This window comes from Octopus sinensis, linkage group LG9 (assembly GCF_006345805.1).
Source record: "Octopus sinensis linkage group LG9, ASM634580v1, whole genome shotgun sequence".
In the NCBI taxonomy this organism is placed as follows: Eukaryota; Metazoa; Mollusca; class Cephalopoda; order Octopoda; family Octopodidae; genus Octopus; species Octopus sinensis.
Window position 1 is genome coordinate 27,538,945 of NC_043005.1, and position 27,523 is coordinate 27,566,467.

At 37.7% G+C, this 27,523-nt stretch overlaps 2 protein-coding genes across 6 annotated transcripts in view; one reads left to right on the top strand and one right to left on the bottom strand.

Annotated features, from left to right (window-relative positions):
* LOC115215575 (transcription factor MafK) overlaps window positions 1-24,580 on the bottom strand; it is a 183,796-nt gene extending 159,216 nt beyond the window's left edge. Inside the window, exons 1-2 of one of the 2 annotated variants that reach the window (XM_029784779.2) lie at window positions 24,458-24,580; window positions 24,100-24,235 (exon numbers count right to left, since the gene is read on the bottom strand). In XM_029784779.2, the coding sequence (XP_029640639.1) occupies window positions 24,100-24,153 (54 nt within the window). In that variant the 5' untranslated portion in view covers window positions 24,154-24,235; window positions 24,458-24,580. Of the gene's footprint in view, window positions 1-336; window positions 1,362-24,099; window positions 24,236-24,457 lie in introns of those variants that run through there. The other variant, XM_029784780.2, reaches the window with a different exon arrangement.
* A 136-nt stretch (window positions 24,581-24,716) lies between these two features.
* LOC115215664 (85/88 kDa calcium-independent phospholipase A2) overlaps window positions 24,717-27,523 on the top strand; it is a 100,144-nt gene continuing 97,337 nt past the window's right edge. For all 4 annotated transcript variants that reach the window (XR_005000612.1, XR_005000611.1, XM_029784924.2 and 1 more), the window contains exon 1: window positions 24,717-24,802. The gene's annotated coding sequence lies outside the window, so the exon portion shown is untranslated. The remainder of the gene's footprint in view (window positions 24,803-27,523) is intronic.

Below are 27,523 nucleotides of genomic sequence, written 5' to 3' on the forward strand. Positions count from 1 at the left end.
GAAAAAAACCAAACTTTATACCAAACAATAAGTCACACAGAGACATACATACACCATTTAATAAAAATTAACAAAGTTTTTGGGGGTTTTTTTTATCGGCCACAAAAGGGTAATTAAGAAAGATCTTCAACTGACGGGGAAACCTGACGCAAAAGAACAGCCAATATACAAAAATATATACACCTAATATTCAATAAAACAATACGGTAAAGCAAACACACATACGAGCGCGCGTATCTACACACGCAAGAGTGTACGTATTTGAACTAAGAGACAGTATAGAAGTTAATAACGATCAGTAATAATAATAATAAATACTAATAATAGGTCACTCACCTTTTTACTCATGTCGCAGTCTGTGAAGTGATACGGTAAATATCAAGAATTGGCGACATGTACAGACAATAATAGCTGGGCCAGTTCCTATGAGGTCCTCCTCAAGACGTAGATTGGGGTACGTGTATGTGTGTGAGAGTGTGTATATATATATATATATATAATATATATATATATATATATATATATATAAAAAAATATATATATATATATATATATATATATATATATTAATGCAGGGTAGCTTTCTGGCTATGTAGATGTGGATTTGTGATAATGATGATGATGATAAACAGGAATAGAAACTTCTTTCGTAGATGTTTTTGTGTAATAATTACTTCTCCAGAATCAGATATAGCTTTGACCGTACATTATATACGTAGATAGATAGATAGATAGATAGATAGATAGATAGATAGATAGATAGATAAAGACAGTGTGTGTGTGAATGTGCGAAGAAATGAAACAACGAAGACGTTACTAATAAAGGAAGAGGTAGATTTCGAAACAGGAATGGAAACAAAATACAGTTTTGATATAATCAAATCTGTTGTATATGTCGATGTATAATATATGGCTTGGGTTCAAAGATAGACGAACGGATAGTTAACATAGGTAATACGATGGGATGTGCGTGTGGAGAGACAGACAGATAGATAGATGCATGGATGGATTGACGGATGTTAACGAAGCATGTGTGTATGTGTGTGTGTAACGTATATTTTTTGCGCCGTTCACTCGGGCCTTTAACCTTTCAAAGACTTCATAAATAGGAGTGCCTGGCTGCAATTCGTTATTAAAAGTTGCTGTGGTTGTTGTATACAAATGTTATCTCTGTGTGTACAATATACATATAGTGTGTGTGTGTGTTTGTGTTGGTGAGGTTATATATATATATATAAATTTGTGTATATACTTATATATATGTATACACACAATATATATATATATATAAGTATATATATACTGAAACAACAATCCAGCAATAGAATTCTCGAGCTGTGCACTTTCACCAGCAAAACAACATTTAGTAAATAAAAACGACCCCGGCTGAAGGTGGTGACGAGGGCGGAGGAGGAGAAGATGAAGGGGAGGAGCAGCAGCGAGCGGGAGATGAAGGAGGAGGAGGAGCAACAACGGCGACGGGTGGCGAAGGAGGAGGAGGAGGTGCTGCGAATAAGTGAACGGGAGGAGACATCGTAGAATTAGAAGGAGGAGGAGGAATCGCGTAAAGAGAAGGGGAGGCTATTACGAAATAACATAAAATGAATGTAAACATATAAATAATAACAAAAAAAAAAAATTTCTTGTGAACGAAACAAAACAAGAGAAGTCATCAATGAACGGTGTTTCAAGATGTGTAGAAATCGTAAGAACACACACACACAAATAATATGCGGGAAAAATGCATAGGGAAAAATATTTATAGTACTTTTAATTGTACTTATATATATATATATATATATATATATATATATATATACGCACACACACCCATGCTTATCTATATAACTGGACACCTTGATATATTCAAATATATTCACGAATACAAGTAAATATGCAATCTTGTATATTGCTATATATTGTATGCATATGTGTGTGTATGTGCACTGTTAGTGTATATTTTTACATATATAAATGCAACAATATTTTATATACATACACACACACACAACACACACACACACATATATATATATATACATACATATATATATATATATATATATATATATACATACACACACATATATATATATATAGATATACATATATACACGCGCGCGCAGATAGGTAAGCATACATACGTACATAGAAATGTATAGATTTACATTCACATATATATATATTTATATATTTATATACACACATGTATACATATCTATACATTCATATTTATACACACATACAAATATATGCAGCGTGATCTATCTATCTATCTATATATATATCTATATATATATATATATATATAGCTGTTTGTTCTTCCTACTTGTGCAGAGTCGCTCAAACTTTTATAAGGAGCGGGTTACACCGGAGTAAACACATAAATGTGAAACAAGGTGGAAAAAAAGAGTACTCAAATACCAGTGGTAGAGTAATATGGTTTATTTAAAGCAGCAGAAAATTCAACAAAATCTGTTACTCTGAGTTTCTCGTTGCCGTTCATCAGACAGTTTGGAGTGGCTGTGTGGTAAGTAGCTTCCTTACCAACCACATGGTTCTGGGTTCAATTCCACTGCGTGGTACCTTGGGCAAGTGTCTTCTACTATAGCCTTGGGCCGACCAAAGCCTTGTGAGTGGATTTGGTAGACGGAAACTGAAAGAAGCCCGTCGTATATATGTATATGTATGTGTTTGTGTGTCTGTATTTGTCCACCCACCCGCAACATCGCTTGACAACCGATGCTGGTGTGTTTACGTCCCCGTAACTTAGCATAGAATAAGTACTAGGCTTACAAAGTCCACGGCCGCAGTCAAATGACTGAAACAAGTAAAGAGTAAAAGAGTATAATATATATATATATATATATACATTTACCCATGCGTGTATCTATATATGTGTGTGTGTCTGTCCGTATACATATTATATATATATATATATATATATATATATATATAAAAATTAAAAATTGTATAATACAGCAGCATTTTCGAACTTCATTTTTTACAAATATATATATATATATATATATAAACACACACTATGAATATACATGTTATGTGCAGATATCTATATACATTATCCTTATTTACTCTTTTACTCTTGTTTCAGGTATGTGATTGCGGCCATGCTGGAGCATCGCCTTTAGTCGAACAAAGAAACCCCAGGACTTATTCTTTGTAGGCCTAGTACTTATTCTATAGCTTCTATAGCTGGATGCACTTCCTAATACCAACCATGTTAATGCGTTAACTGGGTGCTTTTCAAATGGTACCAGCAACACTGAGGATCCCAAATAATTTGTCAAACAAGACCCCTCAACAGTGGGGGAAGTATTGAGGAATAGAAAAGATGGAGTGGGAGTGAGAGAGAAAGGCAAGGGGAGAGACAGGTGGTGAAGATACGAGAGGAGACAGCCCCCCCCCCGTACACCAAAGTTATAGGGTGGTGTATGTAGTGAAGTGTGGACTGGGGATGGAGTGGAAAAGGATGGAGTGTGGAGGGGTGGAGGTCACAAAACTTCGAAAGGAGAAAGGGAGTTAGATGTGGGGGAAGGGGGAAAAACAAGTGGTGAACATGGGTCGATTGAGTGGAGGAGGGGTTTCACAAACATGGACTTTACTTTGCTGAGTGTGTTTTCTCAAGCCATAGTATATCACCATTTGTCTTGATCCTTAGTTATCTTATCTGTGAGGCTCAGATCATTTCTCACCAATTCATCCCCCATCTTCCTAGGTCTTCCTCTCACACACACAAGTTCCCCACCCCCACCGCATGTAGAGATCACACACATTATATATATATATATATATATATATATATATATATATACAAAATAAGAAAATGGAGGAATAGATTCCTTTCAAACATCAACTTACAGATAATACCAATTCATATAATTTATTAACTAATTAAATAGGAACATCCAAATCCAACAGAATAAGACAGAATAAGACAGAATAAAACAATATACATCAATGAGTAAGATAATACCATAAAAATAATACATATAAAATGGATCATAACCCTTATCTCACTTTATATATTGCATATTAAGTTTTTTATAGAAAATGTGCATGTGTGTGCATGCAGAATTATTTTCAAAATTCCTTCGTAAGCACCAACAGGCATTGGAAGCAGAAACGGCTGTAAGAAATGTTATGTCATGCTTTGTATTAAAAAATAATCATCAGATCTGGTCCAATTTGTTTCTTTGTTGATCAAAAGTTTTTTCCATTTTCTGATTATTCAAATTTAATTCCTGATAAACTTTTTGCTTATTCTGTTGTTACCTATACTCTATGAGCATAGTGTGCCTGCATACCCATGCCCAGGGAGAGCTCAGGTAAATATGATACCAATAGAAAATACGGATACTTTTATCCCTTAGTCGGTTACTACAACTGCTAACTCTGCTTACCTATCATCATTATCATCATCATCGTTTAATGTCTGCTTTCCATACTGGACGGTTTTTGACTGCATGAAAAACAGATACTAAATGATTATGATGATATGCACAAACACACATACATATATATATATGTGTGCGTGTGTGTGTGAATGTGTCACTCTCTTGTTTCAGTCATTTGACTGCAGCCATGCTGGAGCACCACCTTTTTAGCCAAACAAATTGACCTCCAGGACTGATTCTTTGTAAGCCGAGTAATTACTCTATTAGTCCTTTTTGCTGAACCGTTAAGTTACGGGCACATAAACACACCAACATCAGTTACCAAGTGATGGTAGTGGGGGTGGGGTGGGCAAACAAATACACACACACACACACACATATATATATAACAGCCTTCTTTCAATTTCCATCTACCAAATGCACTCACAAGGCTGTGGTCAGTCCAAGGCTATAGTAGAAGACACTTGACCAAGGTGCCATACAGTGGAACTGAACCTGGAACCATGTGGTTGGGAAGCAAACTTCTTATGACACAGCCACTCCTGCACCTATATATATATATATATATACGTATATATATACATATATATATACATATATATATATACATATATATATATACATATATATATATACATATATATATATATATACATACATATATATATATATATATACACACACACACTCACACATACAAGTAAATATGAATAATCATAGTTACATATGTGTACACAGACACATGCACACACATACGTGTATGGCATAAGTATCAGAAGAACTTTATATTGTTCTTAAAGCCATCTTATATCAGCCATGGACCACTATCATCCACCCTTCTTTGCCACTCATATTCACTAGCATGTGCCTCTGTACAGTGATACACTGTACAGCTCTCTCTCTCTCTCTCTCCTTCCCTCCCTCCCTCTCCACTTTTGCTGCCTCTACCTTCCCTCCTCCGCCTGTCATTTCCCTATCCTCAATTTTATTATTATTATCATTATGCATTTCTTCACTGTTTCTGTGCTGCCAGTCAGCACCTACTCTCCCCTAAGCCACGTTTATACATTTTTGAGATGAGGAATCATGTACATTATTCACACCGGACAGAGAGGTGTCCTCACCTTGTTTGTTGTTACCACAACATTCCGGCTGATGTACCCTCCAGCCTTCATCAAGGTGTCCTGGTGGAATTTCGATCCCCAACCCTTTATATGACTAATGGGGTACTCTGTTCTTATTCCTAAGGTATTCTTTTTTGCTTACAGGCATATAGTGTAGCGGATAAGAGCATGGGCTACTAACCCTCAAATTCTGAGTTCAATCCCTGGCATGGACTAGGGAAATAATATCAGCAAAAAAAAAATTACATCAGCAAAATAGAATACCTTAGGAATGAGAACAGTGTACCTCATTAGTCAAATAAAGGGTTGGGGACTGAAATTCCACCAGAACACCTGATGAAGACTGGAGAATACTTCAGCCGAAACACTGTGGAAACAACAAACAAGGTGAGGACACCTATCCATCCATTGTAAATAATGGTTGATATATGTTTATATGTATATACATGTACATTTACATGTGTGTGTGTATGCATATATGTAATATTTGTATGTGTGTATAAAAGTGTATACATTTGCATATATGTACATATTTGTATGTACATATATTTACATATGTAATTGTGTGTGTGTGTGTGTGTGTGTTTGTGTGTACACACATGCAGACATGCAAACAGGTGAGTGAATGAAAGAAATCTGACACTCAAAAAATTCTGCTTAAGTTGGATTTATGAATAGAGAATATAAAAGTTATGCCCACTTTTGAATTCCTTTCAAAACGTGTGTGTGTGCAACTCTTTGCTTGAGTGGGCCATAGAACCAATGCCAAAGTAGACGTTAGAGCACAATGCTGTTTTAGGACCCACCAGATCCTTTCAAATCACTCAAACCACACTAGCATGGAACATAGGAGTGTGAGTGGATGAACATTCTCCAATCCATTCTTATTCTGGCTACTATATTTTCAGAGCAACCACCTCCCTTGCTAATTACATCTCCTACGTAACAAAGACTATCAACTACTACTAGTGAGCCATCTAGGGATATAAGGGAACCTATTTCCAGTGATTTCCTCAAACATGCAGATCCAGTGCATCTATCACATATGAAGCTTATGTCCTCTGCAGGTCTGCCTCTGATTCTGTTACATCTATCGTATGTCCATCACTAACATTAAATATAGCATATAGAGTTTACACTTACTCCTTCTCGGCATATCAAGTGAAGCCATTTTCCTCATGATACCCAGGCCCTGTCTTCTTTCCTATTCACTGAAACCTTAAACTCTGCAAAGCTTACCTTAAGACCTCTCAATTCTAGCTTTATCATCCATGCCCAGAATTTCCTCTCTAATTCCCCAGTAGATTGAGCTACAGTATATAGAAATTCCCATGGACAAGCCAGTCTTAAACACTTCTAGGATGGTCTGTAGGACTATGATGAATAGGAGAAGACAAAATTGAACTTTGATGGACTCCAACTCTCTTGCTAAATTCATAACTGAGGTCGTTGTTGACTCTTACTTAACTTACTGCATCTTTGTACAAGGCTTGTACAACTCGCACAAGCCATTCATTGCATGTAATCTCTTAAGTGACCACCAGATTACCGAATGTAGTACCCTGCTGTCAAATGCCTTCTTGAAGTCAACAAAAACCTCAAATAACAGTTTACACTTGGCCAAGTATTTCTCCTGCTGTTGCCTGACTAGTAGAATCACATCCATGGTACCTCTTCCAGCTCCATCCTATCATGAACCAACTGTACTACAGCTCTCTCTCTCTCTCTCGCCTCCCTCTCTCTGACTGTCATAACCTGATCCAGTACTTGATTTCTCAACAGCTTTTCTCTCTAAAACATCTCTTTTGCCTTATATATATATATATATATATCAGGTTATGACAGTAAGAGAGAGGGAGGTGAGAGAGAGAGAGCTGTAGCACAGTTGGTTAATGATAGGATGGAGCTGGAAGAGGTACCATGGATGTGATTCTTCTAGTCAGGCAACAGCAGGAGAAATATATATATATATATATATATATATATATATTGGCTATGTGGTAAGTAGCTTGCTTCCAAACTGCATGGTTCCAGTTTCAGTCCCACTGTGTGACGCCTTGAGCAAGAGTTTTCTACTATAACTTTGGGCTGACCAAAGCCTTGTGAGTGGATTTGGTAGATGGAAACTCAAAGAAGTCTGTTGTGTGTGTGTGTGTGTGGTGTGTGTGTGTATGTATGTATGTGTCTGTATTTGTTCCCTCACACACCATCACTTGACAACCGATGTTGGTGTGTATACATCCTCATAAACTAGCTATACAGCAAAAGAGACCGATGGAATAAGTACTAGGCTTACAAAGAATAAGTCCTGGGGTCAATATATTCGACTAAACACGGTGCTCCAGCACGGCCACAGTCAAATGACAAACATAAAAGAATAAATATATACAAACACACACACACACACACATACACACAAATATATACATACATATATATGCATACATATATCCTTCTATATGTACACACACAAACACAATTTCATGTTCACTCATGTTCCAAACAACAGCTTAATTAAGATAAAATTGTTTTAATAAATTCTTCATTTTTTCAAAATTCGTCATCAGCTCCAGCTCGTATCCGAGTATTGGGTTTGTCAGTCTCCATCCAATCTCCCCGGCAGATGACTGTGCCGAATGTGACTTTGGAGTCGTCCAAGTCGGTGGTAAAAGAGTCGTGGGCAGAATTCGCACGGGATGGTTGGTGTGGGTCGAGGATTTTAAAGATGCTCCTTTCTTCTCCTGCATTTTACCTCCTAATTCTGTTGTCTGTTCTGCTCGAAGGAGCTGGCTCCAATGCAGATAGCAGTCCTCCAGACTGTCTTATCTATAGCTATCTGTTCCAATGAGGATGGCTGGATGTTAGTTTGAACCAGGATCAAAATTGAGCTGGTCTTTAAAATGGAATTTCGAGTCTCCTCTGTGTCTTGTTCCAATTGCAAGTTCATCATAGGGCATGGTCGTTTTAAGAGACGCCAGCTTAATTAAGACAAAATTGTTTTAATAAATTCTTCATTATTCTCAAAATTAATTAAAACAAAACTAGTGTATTTCAACAGAAAGGACTGCCACCTTGCCTCATCAAAACTATCAGTAAATAACAACAACAGATGTTTGTTTTCAATGACACTAACACCACTACTGCAAGCGATGCATATAAATAGAGTTGCAGCCAATAGCCTGAATGTGTGAAAAACATTTCAGCTGCAAAACATTCTGATCCTTAAAACATCTGGACGATTTCCTGTGTAAGACACCAGATAATACTGGCACTAACTGAGAAGATCAGAAGTAGAGTGGAACGATAAACTGCAGAATAGACCAAATACTAATGTGAAGTAAAATGGTGCAGCAGCATAGGGAGTAATGGACACGTAGCTGACACAGGAAAAAGATCAACAACACAAAAAAATATTTCCGTCATATACAAGAAAGGTAACGCAAATAAAATATGCCAGAGTAGTCTCCCTTAGACATTCTAACACTAGCGTTGTGCGTTGAGTTAAGAATTTTATTTTTAAAAGCATTTCCTGGTTATGGGGTAGTGTGAAATCTTCTCCTTTGATCAACCTTTTTTCTTTTTATTTGTTGACCCCTTTAATTCTTATTTTATTGTGGTGGACCCTCAAAACTTTTCGATGTTATTATATGTTTGAGGTGCAGGAGTGGCTGTGTGGTAAGTAGCTTATATACCAACCACATGGTTCTGGATTCAGCACCACTACGTGGCACCTTGGGCAAGTGTCTTCTACCGTAGCCTCGGGTCGACCAAAGCCTTATGAGTGGATTTGGTAGACGGAAACTGAAAGAAGCCCGTCGTATATATATGTACGTGGGTGTATATGTTAGTGTGTCTGTGTTTGTCCCCCTCCCCCCCCCCCACATCGCTTGACAACTTATGCTGATGTGTTTACGTCCTCGTAACTTAGCGGTTCGGTAAAAGATACCGATAGAATAAGTACTAGGCTTACAAAGAATAAGTCCTGGAGTCGATTTGCTCAACTAAAGGCAGTGCTCCAGCATGGCTGCAGTCAAATGACTGAAACAAGTAAAAGAGCTAAATATAATCAGGAATTGTATTTTAAAATATGTTTAAATATTTGGTGTATTTTAAGAATAAATCTTAAATGGACCCCCGCAGGTTCTATGGAGCCCAGTTGAGAACCATTGCTCAAAGACAAATTTTACCAATAGGAGTTCAATCTGCTGGTGGCATGTAAAAAGCACCATTTGGGCATGGTTGATGCCAGTACTGCCTGACTGGCCCTCATGCCGGCAGCACATAAAAAGCACCCACTAGGCTCTTGGAGTGGTTGGCACTAGGAAGGGCATCCCGCTGTAGAAACTTTGCCAGATTAGATTGGAGCCTGGTGCAGCCTCCTGGCTCACCAGCCCTCAGTCAAACCGTCCAACCCGTTAAAGCATGGAAAGCATACGTTAAACAATGATGATGGTGATGATGACACACACATTGAATCAATAATTATTTCAATCCTTTATATTAATGAAATATTGAGGCACAGTCAAGGTTATGTGTTAACGTCTTTGCTTTGTAACTATGTGGTTTTGAGATCAGTTCCCCTGAACAGTACCCTAGGCAAATGTCTTTTACTACAGACCCAGGTTGACCAATGCATCATGAATGGAGTTAGTGAAAGGAAACTGTATGGAAACCTATCGAGTGTGTGTGTATGTGTGTGTGCACAAATGTTTTATTCTACTCTAGGTACAAGGCCCGAAACTTTGTGGGAGGGGTCCAGTCAATTAGATTGACCCCAGTACACAACTGGCACTTAATTTATTGATCCTGAAAGGATGAAAGACAAAAGTTGACCTCAGCGGAATTTGAACTCTGAACGTAAAGGCAGACAAAATACCGCTAAACATTTCACCCAGCCTGTTAACACTTCTACCAGATTACTGCCTCATTGACAATCTACTCCTTCGTCCATCACCAACTAAGAGCAAAATGGCAATATAATGTTTACATTGCTTATCGACGCAATGGATGGTCCTTTTGTGCTTTGAAGACCATTGTCTTTAATGTTCACTTTTCCACGCTTGAATGTGTCAGACGGAATTTGTTGAAGCGGATTTTCTATAGCTGGATGCCCTTCCTACTGTCAACCTTCCCTTGTTTCCAAGCAAAGTAATACTTCCCATGGCCAGACGTGGTTTTTACGGAAGGTTGAGGAGGGACAACATTGCTTGAGCAATGGTGATGCTCATTTACAAGCACCACGTGATGTGAAGGCAAAGGATGCCTCACACACACACACACACACACACACACACACTCACATATGACAGGCTTCTTTTAGTTTCCATCTAGCAAATTCACTCACAAGACATTGGTCAGCTCAGGGCTATAGTAGAAGACTCTTGCTTATAGGACTGAACCCAGAACCGCATGGTTGGGAAGCAAACTTCTTACAACACAGTCATAGCTGCACCTAGTATGCATGTGAGTGGGTGGATGTATACGCGTGTGTGTCATTGTTTTGATGCCCGCTTTTCCATGCTAGCATGGATTGGACGGAATTTATTGAGGCAGATTTTCTACAGCTTGATGCCCTTACTGTCACCAACCCTCACCTGTTTCCAAGCAAGGTCATATTTCGCCACAGCCAGATGTATCTGCACAGAAATGAATATCACTATCTTTAAGGGTATTTGGCTGTTGTTTGCAGCAGGTCAGTTGATCACTTAGTGCACAGACGAACAACTTGCATTTGTAATAATCTACTTTTTTTCCATTTTTTCACATTTATTTCTCATCTTCATCATTTAGCATCCACTTTCCATGCTGGCATGGGTTAAATGGTTTGACTGGAACTAGTAAGCTGAAAGCCCTTCCTAATGCCAACCACTCCAAGAGTGTAGTGGGTATCTTTTACATGTCAGTGCCACCAGCCATGACTAGAAATATCTTATATAATTATTTCTTTATTGCCTACAAGGAGCTGAACACAGAGGGGACAAACAAGGACAGACAAAAGGATTAAGTCAATTACATCAACCCCATGGCACAACTGGTACTTATTTAATCAACCCTGAAAAGATGAAAGGCAAAGTTGACCGTGGCAGAATTTGAACTCAGAACATAATGGCAGACAAAATACCGCTAAGCATTTCGCCTGGCATGCTAACGATTCTACCAGCTTGCTGCCTTATATAATTGTCACTGCTTGTATCATCATCATCAAGTATTTTAAATCCAGGTTTTGTCCCCGTTAATGGGGGTGGCCAGATCGACCTCAATACCATAGCATCCATCCTCACACCATCTTGCCCAGTTTGGAGCGTCCTCCCTTTTCAAACCAACCCTCCGAATCTCCTCCTCCACCTGTCCCCTCTACCTTTTCCTTAGTCTACCTCACTTTCATGCTCCATTTACCTCAAATGCAATCACCCTCCTCAGTACATGCTCTTCATCCTTCCTCAACACATGCCCATACCACCGCACTCCATTCGCCCTTCCCAACCATTCTACCGATTACTCCAACCCCAGCATCCCCGTCAAATCCTCAGTCCTCCTCTTATCAAACAGTGTATGACAGTGACAAACATTTACAACTATCATGTGTGCGCGTGTGTGTGTGTGTTATTTTTATTATTATGATTTTAAACAGTCTGATTCAGCCCCATGCAACTTAAAGCTTTATAGGTTTCTTATGGAAACCTATCTCGTTGGGGTCAGTTAACCAAATGGAGTGTAGCAGGAAGTTGAAGATGGCTCAGTTTCCATCTACCAAATCCACTTATATGGCTTTGGTTAGCTCAGGGCTACAGTAGCAGACACTTGCCCACGAAGCAATGAGGTGGCACTGAGCTCCAAACCACACAATTAGGAAGCAAACTTCTTAACCACAGAGCCACACCTGCAAATGGCATTCATCTCTTTGTCTTGGCATTGCATGACAGTTCGAAATGATTTTCTGTTATACAAGCTGTGTCATTCATTCCCAACCTCCTGCAAAAATATGTCAAGCCAAGGTAAATATTATCTGGCTTGGTGAGCGATAATATTTACCAAGCCAGATAATCCCAAGGTGCGACTGCATGTGTAGGCCATGTTATGTTTCTGTGGAAGACATCACACATGTGATTACCAGCTGTCCTAAAATGTCGTCATGGTACTACCTCCCTCTGTGGCACGATGTTGTTGCTAAAACCAAGCCAGATAATATTTACCAAGCCAGGTGAGCGATAGCAACCAGAAGGACACCTGGCCATAGGAAATCTGTCTGAATAAGCCCCCTTCCAACCCATGCCAGCATGGAAAAGTGTTGAGGATGATGATAATGATGCGTGCTTGTATGTGTGTGTGTATACACGTATACGTTTGTGTCTTCTTCCTGTATGGATGATGACTGAAAACAAGGACAGCACCTTTAGAAACTTTGTCAAACTGACAAGTGATTTGTTTCTCAGCTTCTAAACTATTTTTTTGTTAATCATATGCTGTTGACAGTGCAGCAATAACCTTCACACAAATACACAGCAATACAGGAATGTGAAGTTAAATAAGGAGCTTCTACGTAGTCACTCAACCTGCTAGAAATAGCTGCCAAATCTCTCAAAACACATACTAATGTCTTTAAAAGGGGGAAGGAAACAGATGCTGTTGTCCAAGATGTACAAAATGAAGGGACAGTCAACACTGGAAAGCTTTTCCTCATTGGTCAGCTCAGTCATTGCTGACCCAGAGCTACAAAATATGTTCAAAGAAATCACAGTGGATCTCAAACATGGCTCCCATGGTTAATGCTGTTCAATGATTTCACTGAGTGGTGAGTCAGTCTATCATTTTATATTGAGGTTAGTTCTGATTTCATGACTGAAAGTGAAGGACAGATAAAGCTAACCACCACCATTCTTACACCCCATATATTAATACATACACCAACATTCATTAGATGGAAAGATGGTTAGATTATCTTAGATGACATTCCAAGGGAATCTTGCAGAATCTTTTCCATACGACTACAATAACTGAAAGCATAAAAAATGCACAGGAATATTAGATGCACCCTAATTTCAGTAGTGCATATGCAAGGAAAAGAATTTTAATGCATTAAAGCATATAACATAGATCTAACTTCACATACAGGACCTGGGAGTATTTTTTGAGACATGTTTTGGAAAAAAAAAAGTGCACCTTTTATACCATCAAATACAGCAACTTCACAAGATAACAGAATAATATCCTATTCTGAAATACTACCCCATTGTTTCTTAGTGTCCCTGTCCGTCTGTCCCTCTCTCTCTCCCTGTATCATGGGACCAATTAGCAAGGGAAACACCACGCAAACCTTATTTGGAAGTATTCTGATTATCATCATCATTGTTATTATTTATTGCCGGAATCAGATGGACTTCATTAGGGCAGGTTTTCTTTGGGCGGATGCTCTTCCTGTTGCTGACCCTCACCTGTTTCCAAGCAAGGTAATATTTCCAATGCTGAGGCAATGACTTGAAAAGCTTCCCTAGGTTATATTGACTCCAGTCACTGTGGTGCTTATTTCATTGATTCCTATTCAGCAAACAGCTAAGTTAGCGTTTTTGATAAAGGGATGCAATTCAGTACAGGTTTTTCACAGGTGATCTGGCAAAGAAAGCTGTTTACCATTTTGCTCAACCCATGAGAAAAAACAACCAAATTTTTCTTCAGATCATACATCCTACTAACTTAAAACAAAATGACAGCATTAGAAAATCTACTACAAATAGGCAGAGTGGTCAAAGCAGGAATGTCTTTGATCATAGATTTCTTTAAGCTCCATGTAAGCAACAAAAAGCACTCATTCAATATAAAAGTCACTCTAAGGCAGCAAGATGGCAGAAACGTTAGCATGCCGGGCTAAATGCTTAGCGGTATTTCATTTGTCTTTACATTCTGAGTTCAAATTCTACCGAGGTCGACTTTGCCTTTCATCCTTTTGGGGGGTTGATAAATTAAGTACCAGCTGCATACTGGGGTCGATCTAATCGACTGGTCCCCTCTTCAAAAATGTTGGGCCTTGTGCCTAGAGTAGAAAAGAATATTATTCCTAGTCGGCGAGCTGGCAGAAATGTTAGCATGCCAGGCGAAAAGCTTAGAGGTATTTCGTCTGTCTTTATGTTCTGAGTTCAAATTCTGCTGAAGTCGACTTTACCTTTCATTCTTTTGGGGTCAATAAATTAAGTACAATTTGCATACTGGGGTCGATCTAATTGACTGACCCCCTCCCCCAAAATTTTGGGCCTTGTGCCAAGAGTAGAAAAGAACATAAAAGCCTCTCTCTCTTTCCCCTCTCTCGCACATCATGCTAACCCTACTTCAGTTGCAGCCCTCAACTCATTGATATTGATTTCCCAAACATCTTGTGAATTAGGCACAAGACTAGGGAGGTCCTTTGAAGGGGAGGGGTGTAAGTTGATACCATCAACCCCAGCACATGAATGGTACTTTACTTTTATCAATCCCAAAAGGATGAAAGGTAAGGATGACTCTGAGTGGATAAATTTTTCACCTGTATTGCCATCCTAAATAAAATTGAGACTACCACAGAACCCCTGCGCCAGGGGTTGGCAACAATTGACCAGCTGGGGAGCTCTCTGTAAGCATCAGACTTTTTATAATAATTTTATACGTTAAATGTTTTGTGGAAAAGCTGGGATGGCTTTTAAAAAGTCTTTTGTGTTAGGATTTAATTTTTAACTCTCATTGTCAGAGAAATAGAAGGACAGGGAATTCACAGGGAAACGTTATACGAAAGACATGATTTAATGCTGGCAGTGCCCCAGCATGGCCACAGCTTTAGGATTGAAACATGTAAAAGAATAATAGAATAATAAGGTATTTCTAGGTCATGAGCAAATGTGAAAAAAAAAAAAGATAAGAAAAAAGTAGGTTGCCACAAATACAAGTTGATTGCCAATGCACCGAGTGATCGGCTGACCTGCCACAAACGACAACCAAATACCCTTAAATACACCCTACTATCTTAACAAAAGACAGGATAGTCATGGCTGGGATGCATTTGATCATAACAGCACATGGCTAAACAATAACCAATGTCTTTACATAACAAGTAAATCCGCCAAGATAACAAAACATGAGATAATGTAATTCTACACACTGCTAAGTACCTGCCCTGCTTTTGATCACAGATTTGCATGATCAGGTTTTGACAGGAAGCCAAACAACAACAACAACAACAACACACACATATATACATAAATACATACGTGTGTGTGTGTATGTGTGTGTGTAGGTAGGTAGGTATGCGTTCGTTAAATGTGGAAAGCTTGAAACTGCTGAATCAGCATTTAGTAACTGACAGCTTGAACTAGAAATATCTGACTCAGCGGTTTCTCGGTTTCTCGGTTACGCAGACATCATCAGTCAGGCAGAGGCACAGCAGTCGATACAATCTTGTTCGTAGCTGTCACAGTTATGCAAACAGTGTGTGTGTGTGTGTGTGTGAGCATATGCATGCTTAGAAATGTATGAAAGCTGATTAGGAAAGACTGAACAGGTAAAGACAAAAGGAGGTGAGATAAATAAAAAAAAAATTAAGAATGTACACAGTAAAATGTGAACATAGTAATAAGAATGATTAAAATTAGAGCTTAATCGGAGAATAGATAACGAATGTTTTATAATATGCATGAGTGTGTGCACTACTGCACACATGTCTATGCGCATCTTTACACACACACACACACACACCATCACTTTAACATATACTTTTCTATGCCCACATGGGGCTGGTGAGAATTCATTAGGGCAGATTTTCTATAGCCAGATGCCCTTCCTGTTGCTAACCCACACCTGTTTCCAAGTAAAGTATTTTTTTTCCCCACGACCAAACGGATTTCCACAGATGATTTGAAACGAATAACAACACTTGTATGGCAATTAAACTCATTCACAATGAGCAAATTATATCAAGACAAGACAAAAATACAACCAAACACATGCATCTATACATACACATTTAAATACATATGCATGCGAGCCAGGGCTGTGGAGACGAAACAAAAACTTTGACTCCGACTCCTCTTTATGTAATTAAGTGATTGTGGTCTACATATCTCATAAAGCATACGCATACGTTTGTGTTATAACTGGTTTATATTAAAGAATAAAGATTTTTTGAGTCAGAATCAGAGTTGGTATACTTTTACGGACTCCGATTCCAGATACCCCTTAACTGTTTCCGACTCCACACAAGTGTATTACAATATCTATATAAACACACACAAGTATTTTAATATATACACATAAAAGTGACACACAGAGTGTATTGTAACGCACACACACGTCTATTATATGTATATATATATATATTATATATATATATATATATAGACACACACACAGGTGTGACTTGTTTCAGTTGCCATCCACCAAATACACTCATCCAGAGAGCTTATGGAGTCAAATGAAACCCCAAACCTTGTGGATGGACACACACACACACAGGTATGCATAAGTACATCTTTATTTTTTTACCTTTTTTTTTTCTATTTCAGTCATTAGATTGTGGCCATGCAGGGGCACCACCTTGAAGAAATTTGGTGAAATGAATTGACTTCAGGACTTATGTTTATCAACCCCTTTTGGTGAACCGCTAAGTTACAGGGACGTTAAAAATACCAACACCGGTTGTCAAATAGTAGTGGGAGAGAAATACAAACACTACCGGCATTCCATCAGTTATGACAACGAGGGTTCCAGTCGATCCAACCAACGGAACAGCCTGCTCGTATAATTAATATGCTAGTGGCTGAACACCCCACAGACATGCTTACGCTTAACATAATTCTCAGGGAGATTCAGTATGACACAGAATATGACAAAGCGGGCCCCTTTGTATAACAGCTACAACTGGAGCAATGCAAAATAAAGTGTCTTGCTGAAGGACAAACACAATGCACCACAAGAAATTGAACTCCTGACCTTACGATCATGAGCTAATTACCCTAACTACTAAGCCACATGCCTTCTCATAACACACACACATATGACAGTTTCCATTTACTAAATCCATTAGCAAGGCTTTGGTCGGCCCGAGGCTATAGCTGAAGACACTTGCCCAAGGTGCCATGCAGTGGGACTGAACTTGGAACAATCTTCTTATCATACAGCCATATATCATCATCATCATCATTTAACAACCGCCTTCCATACTGGCATGGGTGATATATATATATCATCATCATAGTTTAACATGAGCTTTCCATGCTGGCATGGGTGGGATGGTTTGACAAGAGCTGGCCAGGTAGAAGCTTGCACCAGACTTCTGTAACTGTTTTGGCAGGATTTTTACAGCTGGATGCCCTTCCTAACACCAACCACTCAGCAATGTGGACTTAGTGCTTTTTACATGGTACAAGCACAGGCAAGGTTTTTACAGCTGGATGCCCTTCCAAATGCCAACCACTTTACAGTGTAGACTGGGTGCTTTTGAGTGGCACCTGCACTGACAGGGTCACCAAGTAACTTGCAAGACGAAAAAATCTCTTTTGAGAGGAGAGGGGACAAGTAAAAGATAAAATATATATAAATCCTTAAAAATCCTTAAAAATGTTTTAGCCCGAAGGCCGCGGCCATGCTGGGGCACCACCGCTGTATATATATATATATATATATATATTTTATCTTTTACTTGTTTCAGTCATTATACTGTAGCCATGCTGGGGCATTGCCTTGAACTTTTGTCAAATGAATTGGCCCCAGTACTTCTTTTTTGAACCTGGTACAATTCTATCAGTTTTTTTAACTGAACTGCTAAGTTACAGGGGATGTAAACACACCAACACCAGTTGTCAAGTAGTCATGGGGAAACAAACACAGACAGAAACACACACATACATATATATACACGATGAGCTTCTTTCAGTTTCCATTTATCAAATACACCCACAAGGCTTTGGTTGGCCTGAGACTGTAGAAGAAAGCATTTGCCCAAGATGCCAGACAGTGGGACTGAACCCACAGTCATGTAGTTGGGAAGTAAGCTTCTAACCACTCAGCCACACCTGCGCCTATGTGTGTGTGGTGGGGGTGCACGCGTATGTATCAAGCCATATCCATCACTCGCAAAAGAGCATACCACATTAGCATGCACCATGCTTTCACTCATTGGTTTAGATTTCCTTGTAGACTTCAACAGATGCAACCACTTGTCAGCCCCTTCATTCTAAACCCAGCAAACAGGTGAATGGTTAGTAAAATTACCTCCCCAAGGCTAGTACCATAAAATGACCAGCACACACTACAAAGTGATTTAGCAGATGAGCAGAGAAAGTGTAGGATTGTAATTCTCTTTTGTCCTGTCTTGCCATTATTCAGGCCCTCTCTCGAGTTGGTGCCATGAGAAAAAACGCCCTGTGCAAAGTGGTTAGTGATAAGAAGAACCTCACACAGTAGAAACCAAGTCAGATGACCTGGATGAGAAGCACTAGCTTCCGAAATAAGTAACTCATACCATCTTGATCTGTCCAACCCATGAAAAGCATATAAATCAGATGAAAAAAATGTTTGTGTGTGTGGTTTTCCACAACATTTCATCTTCTCACTATCTCTTCTTGTCTTTCTTCTCTCACACCTTTCTTTCCTTCAATGATCCTGTCAGAATTCCTCCCCACCCAAGTCTACTCCTCCCTTCTTTTCCTCTTTTGTTCACACCTTCCACTCATATTCACCCTGTTCATACAACCCATCCCATTATCTTTCCACTCCCTACACATTTGGCTCAGTAACCTGATACTAATCCCTACTCTTTCTCTTATTTCCTTCCATACACCCCTTCACTTAGCACCTTCACTGTTACCCTGTAACTCCCTTCACTACCACCTTATTGCAATTATAAAGCTTTTCTTCTCATCCTACTTTAATCCCCCACCCTGCATCACCCTGCCTAGAATCACCAGACACACACTCTCTTCTATCATTTCTCAGTTACAGGGCCCACTTTAGGACCTTAGCCTTGCAAGTTATGAAGTGGCCTTCAGGAGAGCTGGTACCATAAAGAAAAGCACCCAGTATGTTCTGTAAAATGGTTGGCAATAAGAAGCTCATCCAGCCATAGAAACCATGCCAATGTAAACTCATTCCAACTCATTGGATGTTGAATGACCAACCCATACTAGCATGGAGGCTGCACATATTTATGATGATAACAGTTTCAGCTTCAATCCCACTACATGGAAACTTTAGCAAGTATTTTCCACTATTGGCTCAAGGCCAACCAAAAATTCAATCATTTTCAATATTCTATAAAAACATGGCTTGGCATAGGGAAACAGATGAGGGCTCATGTCAGGGAAAACAGCCAGCCATAGGAAACTTCGTCATCCTTTTTCATTCTTTGGACTCTTCCCTTTTTCCTTTCTGATAAAGAGCTATGCTCAAAATATCAAAAACCCTGTCTTTTTACTGAACATCTAACTAATACATTCCTTGTTGCCTGTTATTGTTAATTTTAACGTTCGTTTACTTGATTTGACTATATATATATGTATGTATGTATGTATATATTCAACATAAACATAACGTCACAAGAAATTTGAAAAGCTAAATGCGAAACTGGTCTTTCTTTAAAAATTATGTCATTATAAGGGGAAAAAAATTTTTTTTTTAAATTTTCTAATATTCTTCAGACATATTGACGCAAATATATATATTTTTTAACATTCAAGCCTTCTGTCGTTTTCTCACTCTTTACTATTTTTTATATATTCACCCACGTGCTTTCACAAACCAACTTTCTTATCTATATATATATATATATATATATATATATATATATACAATAAATAAAACATGCATATATACATATATATATATATATACAATAAATAAAACATATGCATATATACATATATGTACGTACCTACCTCTACATGTATATATACATGCATATATGGGTACAGGACACCAAAAAAACGTCGAACACAATGAAAAACGAAAACATAAACACAAAACCAAGGAATTGGACATTTTTCTTAAGCAACGAAAAAATAGAGTACAGGACATACAATACAAGGAAAATTCCCCTTCTTCAGTCGCCTATGTTTCATCTACTCCGCGTTTCGAAGGTCAAGGCGTGACACGACTTCAATAAAAAGCACATAAATGCAAAGCAAGGTGGAAAAAATAATACTCAAATACTCAATAGAGTATGTTTTTCATTAAAGATGAAAACATTTTCACAAACTGTTACTTAGAGTTTAACACTACCATTCATCAGACAGTTGTTAACATACTCTACATCTATACACACACACATATATATTGCTGACGTGGATGATGATAGTACCACCTGATTGGCACTCATGCCAATGGAATGTTATAAGCACATTTGAGTGTGATTGTTGCCAGGGCCATGGATTGGCTCCCATGTCGGTGACACGTGAAAAGCACCATTCGAGCATGATTGATGCCAGTGTCGCTTTACTGGCATATGAAAACAACATTCAAGTGTGGTCGTTGCCAGTGCCGCCGAACTGACTCCCATGCAGGTAACACATAAAAACACCTTCTGAGCGTAGTTAGTACCAGAACCGCCTAACTGGCCCTCGTGCCAGTGGCACATAAAAGCACCCACTACACTCGTGGAATGGTTGGCGTTGGGAAGGGTATTCAGCTGTAGAAACTTTGCCAGATCAGATTGAGCCTGGTGCAGCCTCTGGCTCACCAGCCCTCAGTCAAACCGTCCAACCCATGCCAGCATGGAAAGCGGACTTAAAATGATGATGATTATAAATATATATATTATATATATTCAAATATGAATGAGAAGCAGGTGAAGGGATATAAACACACATAGAAAGGTATGTATTCTGCGAGTTGGTGAACTGGCTGTGATTATAGGTGTGAAAGAACATATTTACATATTCTCATCAATTCACTTGGTGTTAAAACACCTGAAAGTCACAGACAAGCTAGATAACTCACATCAGACCCCATTCAGAAGTGACAGACATTAATGTCTCGTCATCTTTTTGACTTCTCAATACCACATACCCCCATTTCAGGCATGTAGTATTGACAGGTCACACAGATGATGAAACATTAATGTCTACCACACGTGTAACAGAACCTGATGCAAGTTATCTCACTTGTCTATGACTTTTAGAGGTTTTAACACAAGGCAGATTGATGAGGTATTTTCTCATGCTTATAACTGCAGCCAACCCAAGAACTGGTAAAACATAACTTGTGCATGTGTGTTGCATATTGTTTATATCATCATCATCGTTTAGCGTCCGTTTTCCATGCTAGCATGGGTTGGACGGTTCTACTGGGGTCTGTGAAGCCAGAAGGCTTCATCAGGCCCAGTCAAATCTGGCAGTGTTTCTACGGCTGGATGCCCTTCCTAACGCCAACCACTCCGTGAGTGTAGTGGGTGCTTTTTACGTGCCACCCGTACATGTGCCAGACAGAGCTGGCAAACGGCCACGAACGGATGGTGCTTTTTATGTGCCACCGGCACGAGGGCCAGGCGAGGCTGGCAATGGACACGAACGGATGGTGCTTTTTACGTGCCATCGGCACGAGGCCAGTCAGGGCAGTGCTGGCAACGGTCGCGAAACGGAAGGTTCTCTTACATGAAGTGATTTCATTACGCAATATTTTGATACGGAAAAACAATAAAAAACTCCAGCTAAGTCACAAGTATTTACTCACAATCAATTTTTATTCCCTGTCTTACAAGTGTTCAATGTGGCCACCACCTGCAGCACAGCAAACATCAATGCGATAAGAGAATTCCTCCCAGACACGTATCAGCATATCAAAAGCAAGTTCATTGTGGAACTAAAGAATAAAATTGCTTTGGCTTGAGGCAATTCCAGAAGATATTGACATAGAATGGAAATGGAAAAAACTTTGATAAAGCATTCAACTAGACAGCCAAAGAAGTACTCAGTGGATCGTGATATGCTGATACACGTCTGGGAGGAATTCTCTTACCACATTGATGTTGCCCGTGCTGCAGGTGGTGGCCACATTGAACACTTGTAAGACAGGAAATAAAAGTTGACTGTGAGTAAATACTTGTGACTTAACTGGAGTTTTCTATTGCTTTTCCTTATTAAAATATTGCGTAACGAAATCGGTTCATTCTTTTTGAATAACCCTGTATATATGTATGTATATATGTATATATATATGTATATATATATATATATATATATATATATATATATATAATTTTAATGACTAACAGGAAACATTTCAGATGAGAGTTTCTGTTAATATATATCAATATAAAAATGTCTTATTCAATAGCGCTGATAATATAAAACATTCATCACACTATTTTCCGTGTGTGCACTTCAAGCTTAGCAAATTTCTCGAATTTTAAACACTTCAACAACAATGTGAATAGTAAACATTGTTTTCGGTGCACATGTACCAAAGTGGTCGTATATAAACTGACTTTTTTCTTTTCTTTTTTTTTTTTCTTTAACTAAATTTCACAAATCTATTCCTGGTGTAGACACAAAACCCAAGATTTCTGAAAGAATGGTAATGGTGAAAATATAAGAGTGTGTGGTGTTCATAATTTTCTTGTGGGCGTAAGTGAGGTAAGTGTAGTGGGATATATATAAAAAAAAAAAAATTGAAATCCAGATCAGTGACTGCGTCTACCATTATTTAATGTCTGCACAACAACACGAGGGTTTCTCCCCCCCCCCCCCCAATAATAGTAAACTAATCGCTTCATTATCTGTCTCGTCTTAATGCTGATGTAGCACTAACTTCAGAGTTCATATGCCACTGGTGTTAATTTTGACTTTTGTGTCCGGGGATCGATAAAATAAATATCAGTCACGTTCTGAATTCGATTCTGTGGCCATGTTAAACAAAAAGCTAAAGGGCCGAGTAGGGAAGATGCCTGACATGTTCATTTGCCAAGACTATTCGTGTTTTGACTCCAGATCTTAGGGTTTATTTATACAGGAAGTTAAATGAAACTGTCATGAGATGTACACCTCTCTCGGCCTGGTATTGAGGAAAGAAATAGGAGTAGTTTACGACTACAATCTGAATGCTATACCCCGAATACGGGGACTCGACTCAATGACATTCATCGAACATACACATATAGTTGCTTCACTATACAATGTATTCTTTTCAGTCTTACGGTTTTATGAAAATTTAGCTAACATTTCCAACAAGCCGAATGACCAGTTAGAGTTACCTTCTTTGGCTCAAGACGCTAATATTTTATCATGGGACAGTGACGAAAATGCGACTCCATGGTAGATCATACCTTGCAATATGAATATCCGGATGCATTGTTATATATATATATATATATATATATATATATATATATATATATATATGATCATAACTGTCCGATGAACGGTAACGTGAAACTATTTAACAGTTTGTGAAGATTTTTTTCAGCTTTAATAAATATAATTTAGTAAACATATAATTTTTATGGATATCTACAGTCGGTTTACGTAGATATGTATAGTCAACTGAATTTATTGAAACAAAATAATAACAATTATAATAATTAATTCCAGCAGCATTTTTTTTTGACGTACCTTTTTGAGTCTACCGGACCTTGATAACTTCGAAAGACGCTTATTGCTGGCCATATGAAGCAGACTTTTAATGTTCTTTTCGTCTATAAACTCTAAATTGTTGTCTTAGTGGTTCAATGTTCTTGTGATAACGGTCCTTCAATAAATAAATAAATAAATATAAGTATTTTTATCTACATCTATTCTAAATATACATAAATATATACATGTATGTACGTATAGATAGATAGATAGACAGATAGATACATAGATTTCCTAGCGTTAATTTCTTTTACAGTAGAGGAAGCTAGAAGACACGAAAATCCTATAATATAACGAAATATGATAACTGTATTACAATATTTCTAGAGCTTCTCACCAATTATAATAATTCAGTGATGTGGTGTGGTCCAATGTTTACAAAATTTCGCACCGAAATACAGGATGTCATTTAACACCGCTTCGTTCAAAGACACCATGTATATTCATCGCCACCTTTAGCATTTAACTTTTTGGCAACTTTATTACTCTTTGTGTGTGTGTTTTTCTAGTTTAATTCAGAGTTTATTATTAGTTGTAATAATTTTCAGTTGAGTATCTTGTTTATATTTCTTAAACAACTTAATGATAAACGTTTGAGATATACAGGTGGTGATGTTACGAAAAGTTATAGATAAAGCTGTACAATAGATGAAACTGAAAGTGGATATTAACTATTAAGTCGGTAAGTTCGGGCTTTGGAAAATTATATATTTATATATATGTATAATATATATATATATATATATAGCGATCTTACGGTTTATATATTTATATATATGTTTGTGTGTGTGTGTGTGATGAGTTAATTGTTTTTTTTATTGTATTATTTTGTTGAGTCACCTTTAATTATTTTTATTTTGTATGGTTTCCATAGAAATCATTTCGTGAGCAGCGTGAAATATTGCATTTATCTCTCTTTCTCTCTCTCATAATATATATATATATATATATATATATATATATATATATATAGATAGATAGATAGATATATAGATATAGAGAGAGAGATTTAAGTCATAATATATGGATCACGTAATCCAGCAGTACTCATAAAAACAGTTGCTTAATGTATCGTCCTACAAAACATATTCAATGTATAGCACGATACAAGGGAAAATGATAAGGAGTGTATATGATAATATAAGTTATTTGCATGTTTTTGAGTTACGAAACAAATTTGTCGTGAGATTTGAATTTTCTTCTCTTTTTTGTTAATAAATGTCCATCTATATATTTCCCATTTTCCTAAGATTGCCCTAACTTTTTTTGCAATTAAGCGTCATTTTCTTGGAGAGGTGCGTTTCTAAAGAAGCTCCCCCCCCCCATATATATATATGTGTGTGCGTATGTATGTATGTATATAGTTAATCAAGAAACATATATCAGAAAGAAGCCGAAGCACACTCTAAAAAATAGACTAGTAATTATTACAATGGTATAAAATTTTGTTGTAATATATATATATATATATATATATATATAGATAGATAGATATAGATATATATATAGAGAGAGAGATTTAAGTCATAATATATGGATCACGTAATCCAGCAGTACTCATAAAAACAGTTGCTTAATGTATCGTCCTACAAAACATATTCAATGTATAGCACGATACAAGGGAAAATGATAAGGAGTGTATATGATAATATAAGTTATTTGCATGTTTTTGAGTTACGAAACAAATTTGTCGTGAGATTTGAATTTTCTTCTCTTTTTTGTTAAATAAATGTCCATCTATATATTTCCCATTTTCCTAAGATTGCCCTAACTTTTTTTGCAATTAAGCGTCATTTTCTTGGAGAGGTGCGTTTCTAAAGAAGCTCCCCCCCCCCATATATATATATGTGTGTGCGTATGTATGTATGTATATAGTTAATCAAGAAACATATATCAGAAAGAAGCCGAAGCACACTCTAAAAAATAGACTAGTAATTATTACAATGGTATAAAATTTTGTTGTAATATATATATATATATATATATATATGTGTGTGTGTGTGTGTGTGTGAGCTTTTTTATTATTAATAATCACAATTGCCCGACGGAGAACGTGAAACTCTGACTAGCAGCTACCTGGGGGCTAATGCAAATTCACACACACACACACACACACGGGTAAGCACATAAATGTGAAACAAGGTGAGAAAAAAATAGTACTCAAATACTGGAGAGTAATACACTTTTTTTTTTTTCCTTATTAAAGCTGCAAAAATATCACAAAAATCGGGTAGCTCCAAATCGGGGCTAATGCAGATTCGCACCTCACATTTAAAAAATGCATTTTTCTGAAAAAGTTTATTCGGATTCCTAGGTTTTACGTGTCAGAGATTACGAATATGTAAAACAATTTTTTTTTTTTATTTTAACCCCTAGGTTAGTGTTGAGACATATGGGGAGAACCGCTAAGTGACGGATTCGGCATATATCTCTACTGTAATTTTGTGAGGTTTCATACTTTTCGCCGAACACCTGACTTTCACTTTATAAATTGTACTGAAGCCAACTTATTTGACGTATGGCAGATATTCTCATACAGATAAATACTACCAATCCCCGTCCCAAAATAATGACAAAAAAATTCCACCCGCTTCTTTTCGCCGAACACCTGACTTTCACTTTGTTAAGCTCTGTTTGACGGTCACCAAAGGATTTATAAATTGTACTGAAGCCAACTTATTTGACATACGGCAGATATTCTCATACTGATAAATACTACCAATCCCCGTCCCAAAATAATGACAAAAAAATTCCACCCGCTTCTTTTCGCCGAACACCTGACTTTCACTTTGTTAAGCTCTGTTTGACGGTCACCAAAGGATTTATAAATTGTACTGAAGCCAACTTATTTGACTTATGGCAGATATCTCATACTGATAAATACTACCAATCCCCGTCCCAAAATAATGACAAAAAAATTCACCCGCTTCTTTTCGCCGAACACCTGACTTTCACTTTGTTAAGCTCTGTTTGACGGTCACCAAAGGATTTATAAATTGTACTGAAGCCAACTTATTTGACATACGGCAGATATTCTCATACTGATAAATACTACCAATCCCCGTCCCAAAATAATGACAAAAATTTCCACCCACCCGCTTCTTTTCGCCGAACCCTGACTTTCACTTTTTTAAGCTCTGTTGGACGGTCACCAAAGGATTTATAAATTGTACTGAAGCCAACTTATTTGACTTATGGCAGATATTCTCATACAGATAAATACTACCAATCCCCGTCCCAAAATAATGACAAAAAAATTCCACCCGCTTCTTTTCGCCGAACACCTGACTTTCACTTTGTTAAGCTCTGTTTGACGGTCACCAAAGGATTTATAAATTGTACTGAAGCCAACTTATTTGACATACGGCAGATATTCTCATACTGATAAATACTACCAATCCCC